Genomic DNA, 21,591 nt, shown 5'->3' with positions numbered 1-21,591 from the left:
GCTTTCGTGGGCTGTAGTCCACGAAAGCTTATGCTCTAATAAATTTGTTAGTCTCTAAGGTGCCACAAGTACTCCTGTTCTTCTTTTTGCGGATACAGACTAACACGGCTGCTACTCTGGAATTTGTAAATTTAGAGCATGTAATATGCTGCAATACTGGCAAAGGTAATTTCATTTTATGAGGAGCAACATATGGTAGATTCACTAGTGTGTGTTTGAGAACTATAGTATCATGAGTAATCTGATACTTCCGTATTTTGTTTGCCATATGCTTGTAACATGAGTTACTTAAATTTCTTTTGTGTGTAATGAAGTATGAAGGACTCACGCTCTAACAGTAGAGGGCATTTTGAACACTTATTTTGCATCTATTTTTCAAAATGGATATATGAGTGATCTGGTTCAGAAAAATTGCTTGCTGGATGGATTCGCTTTGTGGTTTCCACTTCTGGCTATGGGATATAGTAAACTCTTCTTAATTTTGTAATATTTTAGATATGGAGTCATCTAAATTAACAGCTGTACTAATGCCAAATGCATGGTTTCTCTAGAATCTGTGTCTGTGGATATCCTCGGCAACAAGTAAGAAAATACAAAGGAGTAAATAGCAGGATTCCAGTTTCTTCTGAATTCATGGTGCAAATGCTAACTGGGATTTACTATGCCTTGTAAGTTTACGAAATACATATGACAGCTTAACTTGTATACTCTATCGCAGATGTCCTTTCATACCTGTTAATTCATGACTGGCAGAATTATGTTTAGGAGTATATTCTTCTAATAGGATAATTCTGTATGCTGCAATGAAGCATGCAATTTGGGGGCGGAAATTCCACTTGGCAAATTGAATTAATATCAGAATATTTTTAATAACCATTTGCAACTAGTGTATCTATTCATCCCATATGCATTCTTACTCACATACATGTTCATGCTTAGAAGTGACAAATGTGGGTCCAGTTTTGGAAAATTTATTTCAATCTTAATTTTTTCTTGCCGCATCCACATTATTGCTTCTCTTGTCTTCAACACTCTTATCATCCACTAATGTTCACAGGTAAACTAACTGAATTTTGATGTTGTATTTTAACTGAAATAACTGATCCCATAGACTTGTTCACAACATTAATAAATATTCAAAATGTGGAACAGCAGACAGCACACTAGCTATGCAACTTCTATTGAAATTCCATAACTAAAATGCAACAACTAGTTGAATGTTTACCTAAAATTAAACCACTCAGGAGTGTAAGTTATTGATTATAAACAAACTGCTTTTAAACTTGCATTTCTTTTTCTTTAATTAAAAAGTCAAAACTATCTGTTTATAAGAGAATTGTTTCCCTGTACTTTTTGTTCTTAGTGACTCACCTGAACTGATTTCTAAATAAGGTTGTTAATGTTTTGAAGGTAATGTGACCAAAGAGAGAGAGACTGCTATTACTTGAGATAAAAATGAGGGTACAGTTTATAAAACTTGGTAATCATGCTTAATTATAATTTTTCTAGTTATAATGGAGAATGGGATCTAGCTCGTAAAGCAATGGATGACATTTTATATAGAGCTCAGCTGGAGTTGTATCCAGAACCACTGCTGGTAGGTATTATGTTGGGATTTTTCTATACAAATCTAGATACAAAGTCACTAAACTGTAAATCATGCTGGTGATGCAGCATTATAATGAACCATAGGCCCACAGGGAATCATCGGTGTCCTACCTATGCTAAAGATGCTTGGAAGCATGCATTTTTAATACTCCTCTCCTCCCCCCCTAAAAAAAAAGTAATTTTACTTTGTGCACTCAAAAATGGAAAAGTAGAATTTAAAGCCTTGGGGGAGGCTCAAAAGCACCAGGAAGGATGTGGTAAGTAGTCATTGTTTTAAATGGGGACTACTGTCAAAGTAGTTCTTTAAAGCATTGTGCTGGCTACTTGATTTAAGACTTCAAACCACCAGGAAATAAAGGCATAATTGCAAACAGATTTTAGTCTAATCTTTGATACTTACTTTGAACCTTATGATCATAGCTGATCTCAGATTGCATGTGGTATTATATTTTTCCCCAGAGTTGTAAAAATATTCTAATTACCAGGGCTTTGGAGCGGAGCCCAGAGCTGGAGCGCGGGCCAGTAGGTTTTTGCCCGGAGTCGAAGCAGAGCAATTCAAAAATGTGATTGCTCCAATTCCCTGCTAATTACTGTAAATAGTACTTCTGTTAGAGTTCAAATCTTGATAAAACTTCACCCAGATTTTTGTTCCCTCAGGTTGCTAATGCAATAAAGGCCTCACTGCCTCAAGGTGCCATGAAATCTAGTAAAGAAGGTACAAGATGCATTCAGGTTGAAATTACCCCCACTTCATCTAGAATATCAAGAAATGCTGTGACTAGTATGTCCATCAGAGGGCATAGGTGGAAGAGACATGGTAAGAAACACACTGTACACATTAAATGTTACGCTTTTTTTATTAGAGCTATTTTTTTTAAAAAGTTGAAATTCTAAGAGTAATACACACATCTTCTACTTAATTTTAATCTTAACCAAAATGTCTCTGGTTAGTGAGTGAAAGTTGCTATATACTAGTCTCTTTAAAAATCCAATATCATGGATCTTTCTCTGAAGAGTATGAACAGAGCAGCCTTAGCAGCTCACTTGGGTCTGTGTTGTGAATTTGACTAGATATTGAGTATTGCCCAGTAGGATGTTTGAGCCACTGTGCTATTGAGTGAGCTTATCCTGAGTGAGCTATTATATACTGAGACTTAACTGCCAGTAACAGATTCCTTTTTCCTAACCGGGGAATAAAGATTTCCTTGCCGTAGCTCTGAGTGAACATTTGATCTGTTTCACTCATCGGCTATTCAGTTACTCAAATTTTTGGTTTTATTTTAAAATGTAGGACTGTACAAAATTCTTGAATCTGTAGCTAAAGAAGTTACACATACCATTTATTTAACTGGAAGCATTAGTATATCAAATATCTGTTACAGGGTGTCCCAGATTTGTGTCCAAAATGAAGCAATTATTAGTTGCAATAACCAAAGTAATTTAAAGGAGGTAATGTTCTCCCCATAGAACCTTCATGCAAAATGCTCAAAGAAAGCTGGGCAGGGTGTAGAGTGGGAAAAGATGGTCATGTTACAATTGTATTAATAATTATCATTATGAAGAATAGAAGCTAAAAAAAAAACTTCATTAGAGGTCTTTAATCAGTCTGGGCTGGCAGAAAACAGCACGTTAAGGCTTCTGTTTTTGCATAGTCCATTATCTGCACTCCTCTTCTCCAGTCTGAGAAGGAAGAGCAAGTCCAGCACAGATCAGTGCTCTTGATCACTTGCTGTGCCTAAGGCCTTGTAACTACACGTCTACCTCAATATAACGTGACCCATATAACATGAATTCGGATATAACGCGGTAAAGCAGTGCTCCGGTGGATCAAAGCAAGTTCAATATAACACAGTTTCACCTGTAATGCAATAAGATTTTTTTGGCTCCTGAGGACAGCGTTATATCGGGGTAGAGGTGTACCACCTTGGGTTGAGAGCCGGTGAAGATCATTAATATTGGCTCTTATATAATATGGTCATTCTTTATCTTTAATTGATGTTTTGACTGTTTTGGGATGGGCTCAGTGTTGGCATTACTATGATAAGCATCATTATTATATAGGCAGTATAATTAGCAACAAAATTACTACAAGGCTGTTTAAAAAATGGTAAATGGCCTAGTGATCTTGGAGAAGTGCTGATTTAAAAAAAAAAATAGAATATCCAAATTTGTAGTGGTGTTTAGTTTTAAAGCAAGATTAAATCTACAAAACTCTCGCTTATTTACCTTGACATACAATAATGCCCACTGTGGTAATATTTACATCAATCTCTTCATGAAAAGTGTTTAAGTATCAATGAAAACAGGTTGAGTGCAATGGTCCTAAGAGATGGCTATTTATGGGTCAGAGCCAGTGGTGGAGGTGACAAGTGCTATAGTTATTACTAACTGAAATCATAGGAGTGCAAGGGAGTATATCAGCCTACAGTGTGCAAAATGGCTACTGGCCCTTTTTAATTAGAGCGGAAGAAAGTAAGGCAGGATCTGCTGCTGCATAAGACCTGTCAGAATCTCCTTGAAATCAGTAAGGGGCCAGCAACTCTCAAGCAAATCGTGGCTCAGCATTTTAATCAAGAAACTATCTCTGAACATGGTTTAGCCAGTTGTCACATTGTCTTTAATCTTGCTCCTCTGTGTGGCTTTGATGTTGGTAATTCAAACTCACTGATACAGGGAAGCATAGAGTAAGACAGTGGATCTGTTTCATTCTGAGAGAAATTGAAGGCAAATTTAACTCTCTCCTGTTGTCTTCTACTTTATCACTTTTGATAATACAGAATAAAAAAAAGGATTATAATGGGCCAGTACTAACAAGTCTTATTTCATGCATTTTAAAGGTGCTGACTATCCAGCAAAGATAAAGGTCTTGCAGTCTTTACAAAAATCATGCTTTGATATTGCCTTCTTGCAGGGATCATGCTTCATGCAGATGGCGAAGTTCAAGAGACATTGGGTGGGACAAGTATTTGCTGCAACAGATAACAGTAAGGCAAGAGGTTTGATAGTGTTAGTAGAAAAACAGACTCCCGTAAAACATGGAAAAAGCTATTCACTTATGAAGAGAGATGGTGTGACAGTTAATAGAGAAAAGCGTAATATTAATCTAATTCTAAGCAACTAGTGTGACCCAAGCAAGAAATGATGGGTAACCTTTGGGAGAAAAATAAGGGCTTTTTTAACCCCCCCCCCCCCAAAAAAAAAAAAAGTTCTTGCCAAGATTCCATTTGATTCAGGAAGGGAACTACAAACTAAGACTTCGGATGGTGGCATCAAATGGTTTAACGGGGAAAAATTGCACTCCTGGAATAAACTTGTGTAGCCAAAACTTTTCAGCCAAAAATGATTGGGTGTCCCTAATATCCTGTCATTAGATATCTCTCATTCCAGTATGCCAAAAGTGAATCTGAAATATCTGCTCAATGACTGACAAGGCTTTTGGGGGGTTATAAATGGAAAAGGCTGGGTGCATTATACCAATTTTGGTCAGCCTCACTTCCAAAATGTTGTTTATAAAAATTCTAGCGAAAACCCTGATTATTGGACAGCATGAATTTCTTCCTGAATCATAAATCCAGGTTGAACAGGGTTTCTTAACAGGCCATTAAATGTAATATATAGAGTGGGAAAAAATCCTCAAACATAACAGCTGCTGCTTTTTCTGAGGGGTCGGGGTGTACTTTTCTGGGAGGAGGGTGGAGGAAAGTCTTGCTTGAACTGTTCTCCAAATTTGATGTAGACAAACTCATTATACAGATCAAAATACTGTGAAGTAACTGTAGTGTTGGACTGGGAACTGACTTATTAATTCCCGATGAATTTCTTCTGAGGAGCTGGATTAGGTTTGGGTTTTGGACGTAAATCTTGAACCAACAGCTCCTGCAGTGATTAGGAACTGATAGACCAGAGAATCCTGAAAAAGATATTGCTATCACACTTGGAATAGTGGGGCTCCAAGGGCTTGCTCACTTTTTCCTGGCCTGTGGGTAGAAGGTAAGAACAAGAACATCAGCCAGGGATTGGATGTGCCATATCTCTTACCTTGCTACCTCTTACTGTTTACTATCATGAAGTGTGTCTCTCTTGTGGTGCGGGGGATGGATAGCAGCTGCTTTGAAACCACCTATCCATCTGTCTACCTGCTCCCTCTCATTCTGCCAACTGCCCCTGGAATATTCAGCCATGGAAACAACATGTGAAGAGGCAGTCACCTGCCCCACCCCTGGGAGTAGCAGGCGGTGGTTGCTGTTTGTTTTATGAACTACCTGCAGATGTGATAAGTCAGCAGAGAGACTGAAGGTGGGGAGAGAAAATGGGAATGTTGTGGAGAGAGGATGGTCTGAACAAGGGTGAACATCTGAGTTGGTGGCAAGAAGGGGGAGGGCTTGTGAAGGCTACTCTACTGACTATATTGTTAAACTCATCATCTCTTGTTTATATTCGTCTGGGGGATCTTGCTAGAATATGCAGAGAATCCCTGCTTATGACACGAATACAAAGTTCTTCAAGTGCTTATATCGATTCCAATTAGGTATGCGTGCGCTGCGTGCACAATCGTCGGAGAATTTTCTACCCTAGCAACACCCGGTGGGTCGACTGTGGAGCCCCCTGGAGTGGCGCCTTCATGGCGCTGGATATATACCCCAGCCGACCCAGCGCTCCCTCAGTTCCTTCTTACCACCTGTGACGGTCGTTGGAACTGTGGAGCGCGGTATAGCTGTTCTCCACTCTCCCTAGTTTTACTCGTTAGTTCTTGTAGATAGTTGTTGGTTATATACTTTAGATTAGTAGTTTGTTGTTAATAGTTATAAATAGCGGCGGTTAAGGGGGCTATTATCCCTCCTTTCCCCCCGGCGGATAGCCGGGCTCATGCCTAAGGCTCCTGGCTTTAAGCCGTGCGCGACCTGTGCTAAGCCTATGCCAACGGGAGACCCCCACGACTCTTGTCGGAAGTGCTTAGGGGAGTCTCACCAGACGGACAAGTGTAAGATCTGCAAGGCTTTCAGACCAAGGACCAAAAAGGAGCGGGACTTTAGGCTTAAGCAGCTCCTCATGGAGGCGGCTCTTAGCCCAGATCCTCCTTTGGCGCACCAAGTTCCGGCACCGAGCACCTCGGTCCGCAGTGCCCAGCGGCACCCTCCGGTACTGCACCGTGAGCAGACGTGGATAAGGCCCCACGGCACCATCCTCCCTCGGCACCGCGTCCGCCACAAGCACCTCGGCGCCGGTCCCTGTCTCCGGGACATAAAAGGCCCCGCAAGACCCAGGACGTTGCTGTCCACCAGGCACCGGCTCCCCCCGCACCGGTGGTAGAGCCGTATCCGGCTTCGGAGCGCCAGAGGGTGCAAGTGTCATCAGCACCGTTGACTCCGGCACAGGGTGTAGGGCCGTTGAGTCCAGTGCGGACTGGCTCACCGCCTCGTCCGGTGGTGGAGCCCTGTCTCCCTTCTACACCGGAGAAGTTTGCCATGGCAAAAGACCTCATCGCCCTCACAGAGCCGGTGCCATCTCAACCCGCGGCACCGCATGCCCTTCGTACGGGGCAATCCAGGGGCAAGCCTACCCTGATACGCCCGCCATCTCCGAGCGTGGACTCGCGGCACCGCTCCCGGTCTCGGAGCAGGTCCCGACGCCACTCGCAGTCCCGGCACCGATCTTCATCTCGGCGCCAGTCGTACTCGCAGCTCAGATCTTCCTCCCGGCACGGTCTACTTCTCGGCATCGACCTGAGCATCGGTACCGGTCGGAGTTCAGACGCAGTTTTCGGCACCGGTATGAGCACCGCTCCCGTTCACGAGGCCGCTCCCGGCACAGAGTCTACAGATGGTCTTCGTCTTCCCGATCCAGATCCGGATCCCAGTACCGACATGGCCATCGGCACTGTTCTCGATCCCGGTACCGTTCGCCAGTGGACCAGCACCGCTCGGCACCGTACCAGGACGAGTCCCTGCAACCACGCTCGGCACCGCTCTGGCCCTCGAGATCGGCGTCTCGCTCGTCTGAAGGGGCTTCCCGTTCAGGGTACCCTGCTCAGGGTCAGGCTGCAGACGACTTGGGTCATTGGCAGGAGGGGGCAGAGGACCTTAGATAGGACCCTGCACATTGGTCTTTCTGGACCCCATGTGCGTATCACCAAGCTCAAGGGGCTCCACCAGCGGCCTCTTGCTCAGCAGACTCTGAGCCCAGGGTTCCTGAGGCCACCATCTCCCGTCCTCCCCCAGGGGGCATCGAGGCTCCGGCGCCGATACCCACGCAGGCACCAGACCCCGGTGCAGGGGATCCTGCACATCAGGGTCCCTTGGAGACGGACCCGAACATGGTTCCTTGAGGCGTCCTCCTCATCTTCCCTAGATGAGGCAGTGGCGGGTACAACAGCCTCAGGCCCACCTCCAATAGACCTCCGTGCCCACCAAGACTTGTTGTGTAGGGTGGCACGAAATATGGACCTACAGGCTGAGGAGATAGTGGAGGTGGAGGACCCGGTGGTGAGAATCCTTTCAGCTGATGCCTCATCCCAGATGGCATTGCCCATTATCCGTACGATCCAGGCTAACGCTAATGCCATATGGCAAACCCCGGCCTCCATCCCTCCCACTGCCAGAGGTGTAGAGAGGAAGTATTTTGTCCCCTCTAAAGACCATGAGTACCTCTATACACACCCTCCGCCGTGTTCACTGGTAGTCTCCTCAGTGAACGCCAGAGAGCGCCATGGCCAGCAGGCGGCAGCGCCCAAATCGAAGGACGCTAAACACTTCAATTTGTTTGGACGCAAGGTTTACTCAGCGGGGGGTCTGCAGCTCAGGGCTGCAAATCAACATGCACTCCTGAGTCGGTACAATTATAACTCATGGAATTCCATGGGTAAATTTAAGGAGTTGGTCCCCCAGAACTCGAGGGAGGAGTTTGGGGCCCTTGTGGAGGAAGGAGAAAGGTGGTTAGGACCTCCTTACAGGCCTCCTTGGACATTGCGGACTCGACCACCAGGACACTAGCGTCTGGGATAGCCATGTGACGCGTCTCCTGGCTCCAGGTTTCGGGGTTACCGCCAGAACTGCAGTAGACCCTGCAAGATCTGCCGTTTGAGGGCCAAGGGTTGTTCTCGGACAAGATGGACTCTCGGTTGAAGAGCCTCAAGGACTCGAGAACCATCATGCGCTCCCTGGGGATGTATGTCCCAGGACCCCAGTGCAGGCCCGTTAGGCCCCAGCCACAAGGGTTCTACCCTCCTCATCATCCGCGTCAGGACTTCCCCAGAAGGCAGGGACTAGGTGGTAGACGGAGGTCAACGGGCCCCCAACCTGTTCAGAACCAGGGCCCTCCTAGGCCACCTTCAGGACTTAGGCAAAACTTTTGAAGGTGCGCCCGAGGACGGCGCACCAGCCACCACCCAGGATCCATTCCCTTTATTTCGGGATCGCCTCTCCTATTTCCACCGTGCTTGGTCCCTTATAACTTCGGACTGTTGGGTCCTTCGCACGGTGGAGAGGGGATACGCTCTCCAGTTTTCTTCGTTTCCCCCCCCACACACACCTCCTCTCCCCGTCCCTCTTGAGGGACGCTTCTCACGAGCATCTCCTTACACAGGAGGTTTTTCGGCTCCTCTCTATGAGGGCCATAGTGGAGGTTCCCCCAGAGTTAAGGGGCAGGGGGTTTTACTCCCGCTACTTCCTGATCCCCAAAGCAAAAGGGGGTCTGCGACCCATTTTAGATTTACGCGGACTCAACAAATTTATAGTAAAGTTGAAGTTCCTCTTGGTCTCCTTGGGGACCATCATCCCTTCCCTGAATCCTGGAGACTGATACGCCGCCCTCGACATGAAGGATGCATATTTTCATATAGCAATCTACCCCCCACACAAGCGCTTCCTTCGATTTGTAGTAAACAATGTGCACTACCAATTTGCCGTCCTTCCCTTCGGCTTGTCCATGCCTCCGAGAGTGTTCACCAAATGTCTGGCTATCGTGGCAGCATACCTTCGTCAACAAAGGATACAGGTGTTCCCGTATCTAGACGACTGGCTCGTGCGCGGCCGAACCAGGGAGCAAGTTCAGGCGCACGTCCAGATAATACTACAATTATTCCACGAGTTAGGCATTCTACTCAACAAAGAAAAGTCCACTCTGGAGCCAACATAGAGGATAGAGTTTATTGGGGCAGTTCTAGACTCCAAACTCACCCGGGCTCTTTTGCCAGACACTCAGTTTCACACCATCGCAAACATCATCCACGGACTCCAGGTCTTCCCGATCACCACGATAAGGACGTGCCTCGGCCTGTTGGGACACATGGTCTCTTGCACTTACATAACCAGGCATGCCAGACTTCGGCTTCGCCCACTTCAGGCCTGGGTATCGGCGGTGTACCGTCCTTATCAGGACAACCTGAACATGGTGGTCATGGTTCCGAACTCGGTCTTGACCTCTCTCACCTGGTGGCTGGACCACAAGGCGGTTTGCGCAGGAGTGCCGTTTCATGCCCCACATCCCTCCCTGTACCTGGTCATGGATGTTTCATCTCTAGGTTGGGGTGCTCACCTTGGGGAGCACCATACACTGGGCCTGTGGACCGCATCCCAACTAGCTCTGCACATCAGTGTTCGAGAGCTGATGGCGGTGCGCCTAGCGTGTCAGACATTTCTCGGTCTCCTACATGGCCATTGCATGTCAGTCCTCACAGACAACACCACGGCCATGTTTTACATCAACAAGCAAGGAGGAGCCCAGTCGTCTCTCCTGTGCCAAGAGGCCATTCGCCTGTGGGAGTTCTGCATTGCCCACTCGATACATCTCATGGCATCGTTCCTCCCTGGAGTCCAGAACACTAGCGGACCATCTCAGCAGATCCTTCCAGATGCATGAGTGGTCGATCCGCCCGGATATCATCCATTCCATCTTCCAGAGGTGGGGATTTCCCCAGGTAAACCTGTTTGCCTCACGAGCCAACAGGAAGTGCCACGCGTTCTGCTCCCTCCAAGGACGATCTCCGGGCTCCCTGTCAGATGCTTTCCTCCTATCATGGAGAGACCAGCTGTTCTACGCTTTCCCTCCATTCCCACTGGTCCACAGGGTGCTGCTCAAGCTATGCAGAGATAAGGCACGTATGATTCTTGTTGCTCCAGCTTGGCCAAGACAGCACTGGTACACCATGCTTCTGGAGCTATCAGTGCAAACTCCGATCACGCTTCCCTTGTGCCCAGACTTGATCTCTCAGGACCACGGCCGACTCTGTCACCCCGACCTGAAATCGCTCCACCTCACAGCGTGGATGCTCCATGGCTGAATCGGACAGAGTTACGATGCTCACATCCCGTACAAAAGATCCTGCTGGGAAGTAGAAAGCCCTCTACACGGACCACTTACTTAGCCAAGTGGAAACAGTTCTCCTGTTGGTGCGAGCAGCGGGCCACGCCCCCCTTGCAGGCATCTATTCCTCTTATTCTCGAACATCTCCTATCCCTGAAACAGCAGGGCTTGGCTATATCTTCGGTCAGGGTTCACCTGGCAGCTATCTCGGTGTTCCACCCAGGAGAACACGCTTCCTCGGTCTTCTCTAACCCGATGGTCGTCAGATTCCTCAAGGGCTTAGACCGTCTATACCTACAGCAACGCCAACCTGTTCCGGCGTGGGATCTTAACCTGGTTCTCTCCAAGCTCACAGGGCCCCTGTTCGAGCCATTGGCTACCTGCTCACTCCTTTACCTATCTTGGAAGACAGCCTTCCTTGTAGCCATCACTTCAGCAAGGTGTGTTTCTGAAATCAGGGCGCTCATGTCTGAGCCTCCATACACAGTCTTCAATAAAGACAAGGTGCAGCTTCGCCCCCACCCCGCCTTTCTTCCCAAGGTGGTATCAGCTTTTCATGTGACCCAGGATATATTTCTCCTGGTCTTCCATCCTAATCTGCACGCCACCCGTCAAGACCAGCATATGCACTCCTTGGATGTACACAGGGCCCTTGCTTTCTGTATTGAGCGTACGAAACCATTTAGGAAGACAACGCAACTCTTCATTGCAGTGGCCGACCGGGTGAAAGGCTTACCGGTCTCCTCACAACGTCTCTCCTCTTGGATCACGTCCTGCATTCGTGCTTGCTACGACCTGGCCGGTGCCCCGACGCCACGCCTCACCGCCCACTCCACGAGGGCCCAAGCCTCCTCAACTGCCTTCCTGGCTCATGTCCCGATCCAGGATATTTGTAGAGCGGCGGTTTGGTCATCGGTCCACACCTTCGCTGCTCACTATGCGCTTGTACAGCAGTCCAGAGACGACGCTGCATTTGGGTTAGCGGTTTTGCACACGGCAATGTCTCACTCCAACCCCACCACCTAGGTAAGGCTTGGTAGTCATCTAATTGGAATCGATATGAGCAAGCACTCAAAGAAGAAAAAACAGTTCCATGCCAAACTCGTCCCCCTTCCCCACTGTCGGAATAGCCGGCAAGAAGGAACTGAGGGAATGCTGGGTCGGCTGGGGTATATATCCAGAGCCATGAAGGCGCCTCTCCAGGGGGCTTCACAGCCGACCCACTGGGTGTTGCTAGGGTAGAAAATTCTCCGATCGTGCACACGGCGTGCGCACACCTAATTGGAATAGATATGAGCAACACATCTCGAAGAACAACAGTTACAAAGGTGAGTAACCGTTTTTTAGTCTTAGCTGAAACTTGATATCAGTTTTTTAAAAATTAAAGGAGTTTTGAGATTAGTTTGTTGTTGTTTAGTAGAAACACTGACAAGCTAGATGTCTTGGTGCAGAAAATAGGGATTTAAATGAATTGCAGAGTATAAAAGTATTTGGAATACAAATGACACACTGACAAGCTGCTCTCAAGAAAATTCTTTCTTTGCTGTAGACTATCTATGGGTGGGGGTGTGTGGACTAAGTTAATCAAAATGTGCTGTTTACCCCAAATCTTGTTCTTGCTGGTAGGTGCATCATATAATAGTTCTAAGAACTTCAGTGAATTACTTTTATATTTGTTTGAAGAAAATGGCTTTGACTCTCCAGTAAAATTTCCTCTATGCAGAAATCCAAGAGGATGGGGATTTCATGATGTTTACAGCTAGTAGCTGCTGATGTCAAATGCATTACACAATGAACACTTTACACTGAAAAGCACAGGCCCTGATTCTGTGACAGTGGGGTGACTTCTGACATCTCAAACTTCCTAATACCAATAGTTAGGTTCTGGGGATAGAACACCCTCTTATGAAAACTTTCAGTTTTTGGAATAGTTGTAGGGAAAACTTACCAACATATGAGCTGAAAAGAGAATGGAGTTAAGATCTATTCTCTGGAGACATTTTGGAATAATTTGAACTCTTAGAATGGAAGTACAATATTATGATGTCTTCTAGTACAGACTAATCTTCACAAACTTCTGGGAGCATCCAAGTACAGTAGTTTAGTTGGAGAATTGTGGACTTATGACGACCAAAAAAAACAACAGAAGGTCTTTTTTGTTTTTTATTTTTTTATTTTTTTAATGTAATGACTCACTGGAATTAGACTCAACTTCAAAACTAAGACAAGAGAAAAGTAGTGGGGAAAAATGTGTTAAACCACTTAATCCCAAAAACTGGGAAATTCATATGGCGATACACAAGGGCATCTGAAAAGCTGTGTAGTTTAAAATAATTATGCTACATAACTCGGCTGGATCAGGATGAAATTTCAAAAAGGATCTTATATAATTGTAGAAAGAATTTGCAATTGGAGAGGCTGTTGACAGCATAAAGCCTATTCAGTAGTTAAAATCTGTGGACAGGCTGAGGGTTAGATGTGCTCCCTATGGATCTGGTGATACTGCTGTGTAAATTTCTGGTTTCATGATATAAAGGACTGTAAAGTACTTTGGTTAATTCTGACAACAGCTAGTTACTGCCTTTTATGAGGTTGATGTACTGATCTCACATGGAATGGTTAAATTTGAGCCACCAACCTGAGTATTGAAATTTGACTTACTTCCTAATACTGTGATGTGTATGCCCACCCATCGTCCCCTCCTTGTCATCATACACACACAAAATAGAAGATTGTAAAGCAAGAGCATGGGAGGAGGAGTTGAGTGAGACATCCTAGAGCAGGGTCTGTAGATTTAATAGAAAAATGCATTCAAGCACCATGTTGAGTAAGTTTACATGTGTAAATACTTCTATACTGTTTATCACTGTTTCAGTAGAGTTTTTTTTGAATTATTAAAAAAAAAACAGTTTTTCCAATACTAGAGGATAGTAAGTATGTGTAAATGGCAGTTGTATGGAGTATAGATAGAAAGGATAAGGACTTATTTAATATTAGATTTTTATCATATCTTAATGGTCTGGAATCTTACAATTTATAAGCTTTTAGTCTAATTTTAAAATTTGCTTTTCAGGAGTAATCAATCTCTTGATAAAATGCATTGTTGCCTAATGTGGAAAACTTGCATTGAAGTAAGCCTGTCTACACCAATTTCAGTGTAAAATATAACTTAGATTTTATTTATAGCATAACAGTATCTTTTGAAAAAGATCTGCATATTGTTTAGCAGTCTTGGAAATATTACCCCAATCTCTGTATTGACACTGAAAACCTAGTGAATAGTTTTCATTATAGTTGTCACATTTATATGTAACTTCTGTTGAAGAAAAATATCATTGTTCTTAGCTGTCTTTCCTGAATAGCACATGCCCTTTAATACCTGTATTCCAGTCATTACTACTATTCCAGTGTTTCCATTATCCCTATAATATGTGGTATCACTTCCTGCACCAGTAGTTCTAGTTCCTCCATTTTGTTATTTAGACTCCTTGCAGTGGTGTACAGCCATCTTAGTTGTTCTTTTTTGCCTTCACCCAGATTCCTCACCTTAATAGGTAGTCATTTTACTGCCACTATTGCCTATCTGACTGTTACTGTCAGTAGTATTGGCACTCTTTCCTCTTGTTGTCCATTCTTCTATCCTCTGTTCCGTTTTCCATTGCTGTTCATTCTCTTTTACTTGATTTTCCTTCTGCTCAATATTAGAATGAGGCATGGAGATTACATCTCCCAACCATCTTCCCTGAATATCTAGCTTAAAGGTCTCTTAAACAGTCTGTCCTCTGGGAGACAGATATCTTGATCTTTGTCTAACATAGTCCACCATCTGTTCATCAGATCGTGGCTGGCTTTTTATTGTTGTTGCTATTGACTTGGTTTTCCTGTAAATAATCAGCCTAAAGGCAAAAGAATTTCTTGGATTATCAGTCCTTATAGGTATATAGGGGCTGTTCTGTCTCCCTACATAAATAGAAAAAAATGTAGGAAAATTGCATGTCTTATATAAGGTTTAAAAGTTGTTTAAATGGGGATATATTATTTAAGGAAGAAAGGAAAATTGAAAGCAAATGGGATAAAATCTCTGGCAGCACTTGTCTGGTGTATCGTAAAGTCTTAGATGCAGAATAAACAATTTATAGTAGCTTTAAATATATTTTTGTTCAGTTTTGTTTTATAATTCTTAGGCATATTAATTGCTATCTAGCATGCCAAAAACTACAGAGTGACCCTTCGGAGGTTGTTTACCCCTCTCCCCCCCTCCCCCATCCCATGTTCTTGGCAATTAGATGTATTAATTCCTTTGGCATCAAATGAGTAGACCTAAATAGTGTCATCTGAACCAAAGCTGTAAAAATTGGCTTTTCGAGACAGGTGGGAGAAAGGAAACAAGTTGTTAAATCACAGCTGAAATCTGAAAAATGTGTGGTGTTTTCATTTATAGCCATCAATGAATTCTAACTATGTTTTTAAATGTAACTGAGAAACACTTTTGAGATTGGTGTTTCTAGTGCATTGTCATAATGGCTACACACTTAGGCATGCGCATGCAGCCAATTTTAAACAGAATTTTAAGGTACCTTAAGTCCATTAGAGACCATTAAAGTTGTTTTTTAGATATAAAAGATGGGATGTGGAAGAGCTTTGTGGCCAAAATAGGTACTGCCACTGCAAAAAACTGACTTCCCTGCTGCTTTACGTAAGTACAGAGGTGTGAAGCCATGTTAAAATGCAGTTGGTTCACCTTATTAGTTAGTACCATGTGGTGGTCATTTGTGACCTTTCTTCCCTATTCTTCTTATTACTAGCTCTAATCAAAAACATTTCTGTTAACCGAAATAGATACCTTCGGAAGTAACCTTTATGCCTCCACTCATACTCCTAAGAAACCGAACAGTAAGTTTTCCTACTTAATCCCTTCCACGAGTGTTGAAATCAGACTTGTCTTCACTGCTGAAATCTTGATAATAGGCATGCATATCTATCTATATAGAAACTAAAAAAATATAAATCACACACACATCCCTTTCATCTTCGAGAATTCCAAAACACTTCACAAACTACAGTAGTACTGTGTTAAAGCCACTTCCCTTAAAGTGGCAGCTTGCCAGCTGGTGAAAAATCGTGTTAAGCAGTATGGGAAAAGTTACTGTTTTGGCCATTGACATACAGGCAAACCCCATGACCATTAGAAAGGGCCTTTGGATGTTTGCTCATGCGAAGCATGGGGGGGCCTTTTGCCATTAAGTTGTTCTTGGAAACATTTCACCATTATAGTAAATTGTCAGGTACTTGACTTACTTTCAAACCATTCCTTCCAGCAGATAGCATGACTCTGGTGTCAAATAGACCTATGTAGTAGCTGAATATTTACCAGGTTTCACGTCCTTTCAACTTCAGTGTTTACTCATATATTTACCCTAAATTAGTGTTCCTTCAATATTCATATGTAGGCTTCATATCAACAAGTTTGAAAAAAAGCTTACAGCACAGACAATTGTTGTCTGCAGTTCTAAAACCTCAAATACTCTTAATATTGATATTCTTTACTTCGTCCTGAAGATTTTGAAAACTATATCACTAATAAATTAAGCACTTCAGAGTAAGGATGAGCTATCATTTCTGGCTATTGCTATGCTTTCATTGGATTTTTTTTTCATTCTTGTCAAGCTTGCTACTATTTATATAAATGGAGAGATGCTTTTCTCTCTTCCTGTGCTTGCTTTTGTATGGTACAAATGTGATGGTAGAAACTTTCATGATGGATACCCCATGACTGCTTAGACCTGGTAGCTTCCCCTCTCACAAAATCCAGTTCATAGTAGATCTGGTGATGAAAAGCCATTTGACTCCTGAATGTTTTATTGTCTTAAAGTTTGGAAATCTGTGGTCTAATTCTTTAAAGGTTTTTGTAATGCCGATAGGTTGCTGGAAGTGTAGTTTGTTACATTATATATTGTAAAGTTTGAAAGGTTTTTTCTCTTCTCTTCTCTTCTCTTCTCTTCTCTTCTCTTCTCTTCTCTTCTCTTCTCTTCTCCCCCCGCTCCTTCCCCCCCCCTCGCCCCCCATTCACATTTCTCTCCCTCTTTATCCTTAACCTCTCTTGATGGGTCTTCCTTTATCGGACTCTAACTTTAGATAGTAAACTTTTCAGGGAAGGAATTTGTCTGTAAAGTACCTTGTGCATAGAGTTAGTGGGAGACAGTTTTTCAATTCTGCAAAAATGTTCATAGTTGCAAAATGTTTGCATTCTGGTGAAACCAATACCTTTCAAAATTTTGTACAAAAAAATGGAGGGGTGGGACTGTTTAAGGCACTGTTGAATGTGAGAGATGAAAGTTCAAGTCCCTGCTCTGAATCAGGCAGGGACTGTCCTCATCCTAGGTGAGTTCCCTAACCACTGGGCTATTGGCTATTCTAGGGAGAGTTTCTTTCTCTTCCCTCCTCTCAAGCCCCCTAAAAATTCCATCCTGGACTCAAGAAACCTTTGCCGATGAATGGACACAGAAAGTGATGAGTTCTGGTGAAAAATTTTGGTTTTAACAAATTGGCATTTTCTGATGAAAAATTGTTTTGTCAAAATTCTTGACCAACTCTACTTATGCACCATTGCCCTTTAGGTTTTGAAGATCTTCCTATCCCTTTTTACTATAGAAAAATACCACTTTTCCAGTTCAATGGTACTATTTTTATTCATGTGTATAGTATCAAGAACTGCAGCAATCACTGATTTTTGCTACCATTACTTTAACTATCTAGGAATATCAAAGTATGCTCATACTACTTTTAAATGATGGCCCACTCTCTGTTGCTGTGCCTTTAGTATTGTTTGCTCTCTTCCCCTCCTCATCCATCAGTCAAGTTATAGTACCTTGAAGCTAAGATCATCACTTGTGCCTCAACTCGTTCTCCAGCATTGCAATGAACTGTTTCTCCCTTATAGCCTATCTTCTCCTGTTTGATCCTGTAGCGAGGTAATTGTCTAGTACTTGAGATCAGTCTGACATGGAAGTGATAAGAATACTATAAATCAAGCTTCACTATAAACTCAATAAGAGCAGAAAATGGGCTGAGGTCAACATGTTTATTGCGCTACTGGAAAGTGCTCAGATGCTATGGAGATGGATGTGATATACGAATTTCTATAGAATAAACATTCCATGTTACACGTACATAGCTTTTTGCAGGTGTTACTTTGCAGATTTTATATAAAGGTTAAGTGAATTTTAAGTTGATGTACTTGAAAGTTTTCCTAACTATGCAGACTTGTTCCAGTTGAAAATAACTTTAAAAAGAACGCAGAGATAAAGTGGCAATCTAATTGTACCTGAGCTGATCTGGCTGTCAAGATGTAGGAGTTTCAGTTCAACCACATTCAAGGGAGAGTGCTATATCAGTGCATACTGACGGCATAATCTCTGCTCCTATGTGGTAGTACTTCAAGTTAACACAGAGATAATTGTAAAGATAACTTTAAAAACAAAGGTTTTCTTTACATCCTAGTACAGCTGATACAATATTGTCATAGGGCTTGTCTTCCTGGAGAGCTTTCCTGTCAACATAGTGCTGTCTACACAGGGGGTTAAGTTGGTATAACCATGTCACTCAAGAGTGACGATTTTTCACACCTCTGAGCGATGTACTTAATGCTGATACAGGTCTGTAGTGTAGACCTGGCCATAGAAGTGAATTGAGGGGGAAAAAGCTAAACTCAATTTTGATGTCTAAAATAACATGTAATTTTGAATTTTCAAGAACACATGTTTCATGAGCATCTTTCAGGACTTTAACACTGAAAGACAAAGGAGATTGGAGGGGAGTGTAGCACAGCATGGGAGAAAGTCCATTTTTTAAAAAAATGGAGTAATTCTATCCCATCCTCACCAATACTGCTAATTAACAAAGTTAATATGCAAACATCTGGCTTAATTCATAACACTTCAGCCATCCAATTTCTGTGTTTTTGTTGTTTTTCATGATTTTGTTTCAGACATCTTTTTTTTTCTTTCTTATCCATCTTCATTTCTAGAACAACCAGAGAATGGTAATGATGCTCCTGAATTGGGAAACTTTGTCATACCTGAGATTAGTGTCACAAATGTGGCTGGAGAGAGAACCGGGAATGGGGAAAAAAGCAGAGCACTAGCAGAGAATGATTCTCAGCATATACAGGGTGTGCAGGAAACAGCTACAGATCCTAGAAATGACAGCAAAGGCATGCCAGAAATCAGGAGGCAAAAATCTGTAAGAAAAATGATGGAGGATGGAATAAACTCATCTGGCAGAGTGCAGTTTTAGCAGAGCACTTTGTAGCTGCACTCTAAGGGCTTGTCTATACTTACCGCGCTGGTTCGGCGGCAGGCAATCGAACTTCTGGGTTCGATTTATCGCGTCTAGTCTGGACGCGATAAATCGAACTCAGAAGTGCTCCCCGTCGACTCCGGTAATCCTGCTCGCCGCGAGGAGTACGCGGAGTCGACGGGGGAGCCTGCCTGCCGGGTCTGGACGGGGGTAAGTTCGAACTAAGGTATGTCGACTTCAGCTACGTTATTCACGTAGCTGAAGTTGCGTACCTTAGTTCGATTTGGGGGTTTAGTGTAGACCAAGCCTTAGGTACCATTGATTGAAAGGGTCACTGCTGCATGTTTGGAGAGTTGCAGTATGCAGTTATTTTATTTGCATGTTGTTATTTAATAAAAACACAAATGCATGCACTGCACACACCATTTCTTATTGTGTCTGTGCCACATACAATGATGACATAACTTGGGGAAACCACACTGTGAGACTCAACATGGACAGAAAATACTTTCCTATTCTTCACTTTGAGCATATTTTGCATATTTGTTGGATTTACAAATAAAGTTATCAAGGAAACAAAGTGGACTATTTCAAACTTATGCAAAAAAGCATTTCAGTATGCTTTACTGTTCCCCCCCCCCCCCATTATACCATTTGAAACACCTTCATGATGTTGATACATTCATACTCCAGTGTTAAGTTTCCAATCTAGTTATACTGGCAAACAGATAATGCAGAAGGTGACCTTTCAGTCATAAAACTAAAACACTGTTGGGTTTTCTAAACTTGCAGGAGCCATAAATGGGTATTTTGTGGCATTGATAATCTACCTTAATGATTAATTTGCTTTGCAAATAGTATGTAGAAGCACTTGCACATAATAGGATTTATACCTTTTTAGTTTTCTGTGTGGTCTCTTTCTGATCTGTTCCTAATCTTTTGCATGAATAATAGTGCTTTTTTTCAAAATCACTACAAAATGAGATTATGCGGGCATGCCTTATGGTTTAGTAAATGCAACTTGATGCAATTTAAATCATAATGAATCATTTTCTACAATTTAATGCAATAGGTAAGTGTTTTACATTTTTCTACTTTGCTCCATACCTATTGCTTTATTGCTTCGTCTTTGAAAATGCCGAAGTCTAACTGTGTACATCTGAATTAATCACAATATGAATAACACCTTTTAATTAACACTTTTTTCTTGTTCCTTTGCATAGATAATACTGATGTAGCAATTCCAGAAGAACTGATAGAAGTATCTGAGGTTGATGAAGGGTTTTACTCTAGAGCTACTTCTAGCACAAGCCAATCTGCCTTATCAAACAGCAACAACACCAGCAACAAGATCCTTTTAGGGAAGAGCCAACGAAGGTCTGGAGGAAGCAAAGTTGGGGGGAAAGAAAGAGAAGCTTCTGGGGAATCCTGCAAAGAAGACTTTTCTCGAAAACAAACTCAAAGAGCCATGAGTGAGAATTTAGATCTTCTATCTTTAAAGAGACTGACATTAACTACTAGTCAATCCCTGCCTAAGCCTGGCAGTCATAGTTTGGCTAGAACTACCACTACTGCTTTTAGTAAATCATTTGAGCAGGTCAGCGGTATCACAGTTCCAAATAACCGTAGTGGTGGAAATGGTACTGAAGCAAATAGGTTTTCAGCATGTAGTCTTCAAGAGGAAAAATTGATATCTGGAGCAGAAAGAATAGATCTTCCCATTTCAAACAAACAATCAAATCAGCAGCGACCTCCTAGCATCAGCATAACACTGTCAACAGACTGATGTCTGACAAATTGCCTAGTATGAAAAAGGAATCTGGAGATTCTGTTGATAGTGTGCTCCCCATCTTCCCTTTTTAAAATCTAACCCTCCAAATTCTTGATACCGTTGGAGTTTGGCTTGCATTTGACAGTGTGTTTAGATTACAATTTTTAACTATTTTGCATTGTTTCAACTGTTATTAATAGCCTAGAGGGTTTTTTTTTCCTTAAGTGGTTTGATTTTACACTTACACTTCCTATTATTTACATCCCCCTATTGTTAACAAACATTGGCAGGCTCTGTTTAGCCATGCTGGCAGAGTGTGTATGTGTGTTGTAAATTATAGACTGCAGAGCAAAGGGATCCTCTTTCTCAGGATGTAGCTGTTCAGTCACTGATGCAAAGCAGTTACTTAAGTTTTCTATTAGAAGGGGTTTGTGACTCAGGAATGAAATTGTGTGACATTGCAATAGATCCATACAATAAAATCACAGCATCGCAGACCATGCCAGAGAAAATGTGTTGATGTGAGAGATGTACTTTGTTATAGGCCTACAGCTAGAAGTACCAGTTCAGTGTTCCATGTTAAATGGAAACTTTCATAACAGTGGGAAATCTTT

At 42.9% G+C, this 21,591-nt stretch overlaps 1 protein-coding gene across 6 annotated transcripts in view; it reads left to right on the top strand.

Annotated features, from left to right (window-relative positions):
• Positions 1-21,361, top strand: part of FAM126A (family with sequence similarity 126 member A) — a 96,261-nt gene extending 74,900 nt beyond the window's left edge. For 2 of the 6 annotated variants that reach the window (XM_034760610.1, XM_034760611.1), the window contains exons 8-11: positions 552-668; positions 1,510-1,597; positions 2,266-2,425; positions 20,430-21,361. In XM_034760610.1, coding sequence (XP_034616501.1) covers positions 552-668; positions 1,510-1,597; positions 2,266-2,425; positions 20,430-20,992 — 928 coding nt within the window. In that variant the 3' untranslated portion in view covers positions 20,993-21,361. Of the gene's footprint in view, positions 1-551; positions 669-1,509; positions 1,598-2,265; positions 2,426-4,519; positions 4,593-18,934; positions 19,231-20,429 lie in introns of those variants that run through there. The other 4 variants (XM_034760613.1, XM_034760615.1, XM_034760614.1 and 1 more) reach the window with 4 other exon arrangements.
• The last annotated feature ends 230 nt before the right edge of the window (positions 21,362-21,591 follow it).

The sequence above is a fragment of the Trachemys scripta genome, chromosome 2, assembly GCF_013100865.1.
Source record: "Trachemys scripta elegans isolate TJP31775 chromosome 2, CAS_Tse_1.0, whole genome shotgun sequence".
Lineage (NCBI taxonomy): Eukaryota > Metazoa > Chordata > Testudines > Emydidae > Trachemys > Trachemys scripta.
This window is presented reverse-complemented; position numbering and strand designations above follow the sequence as displayed.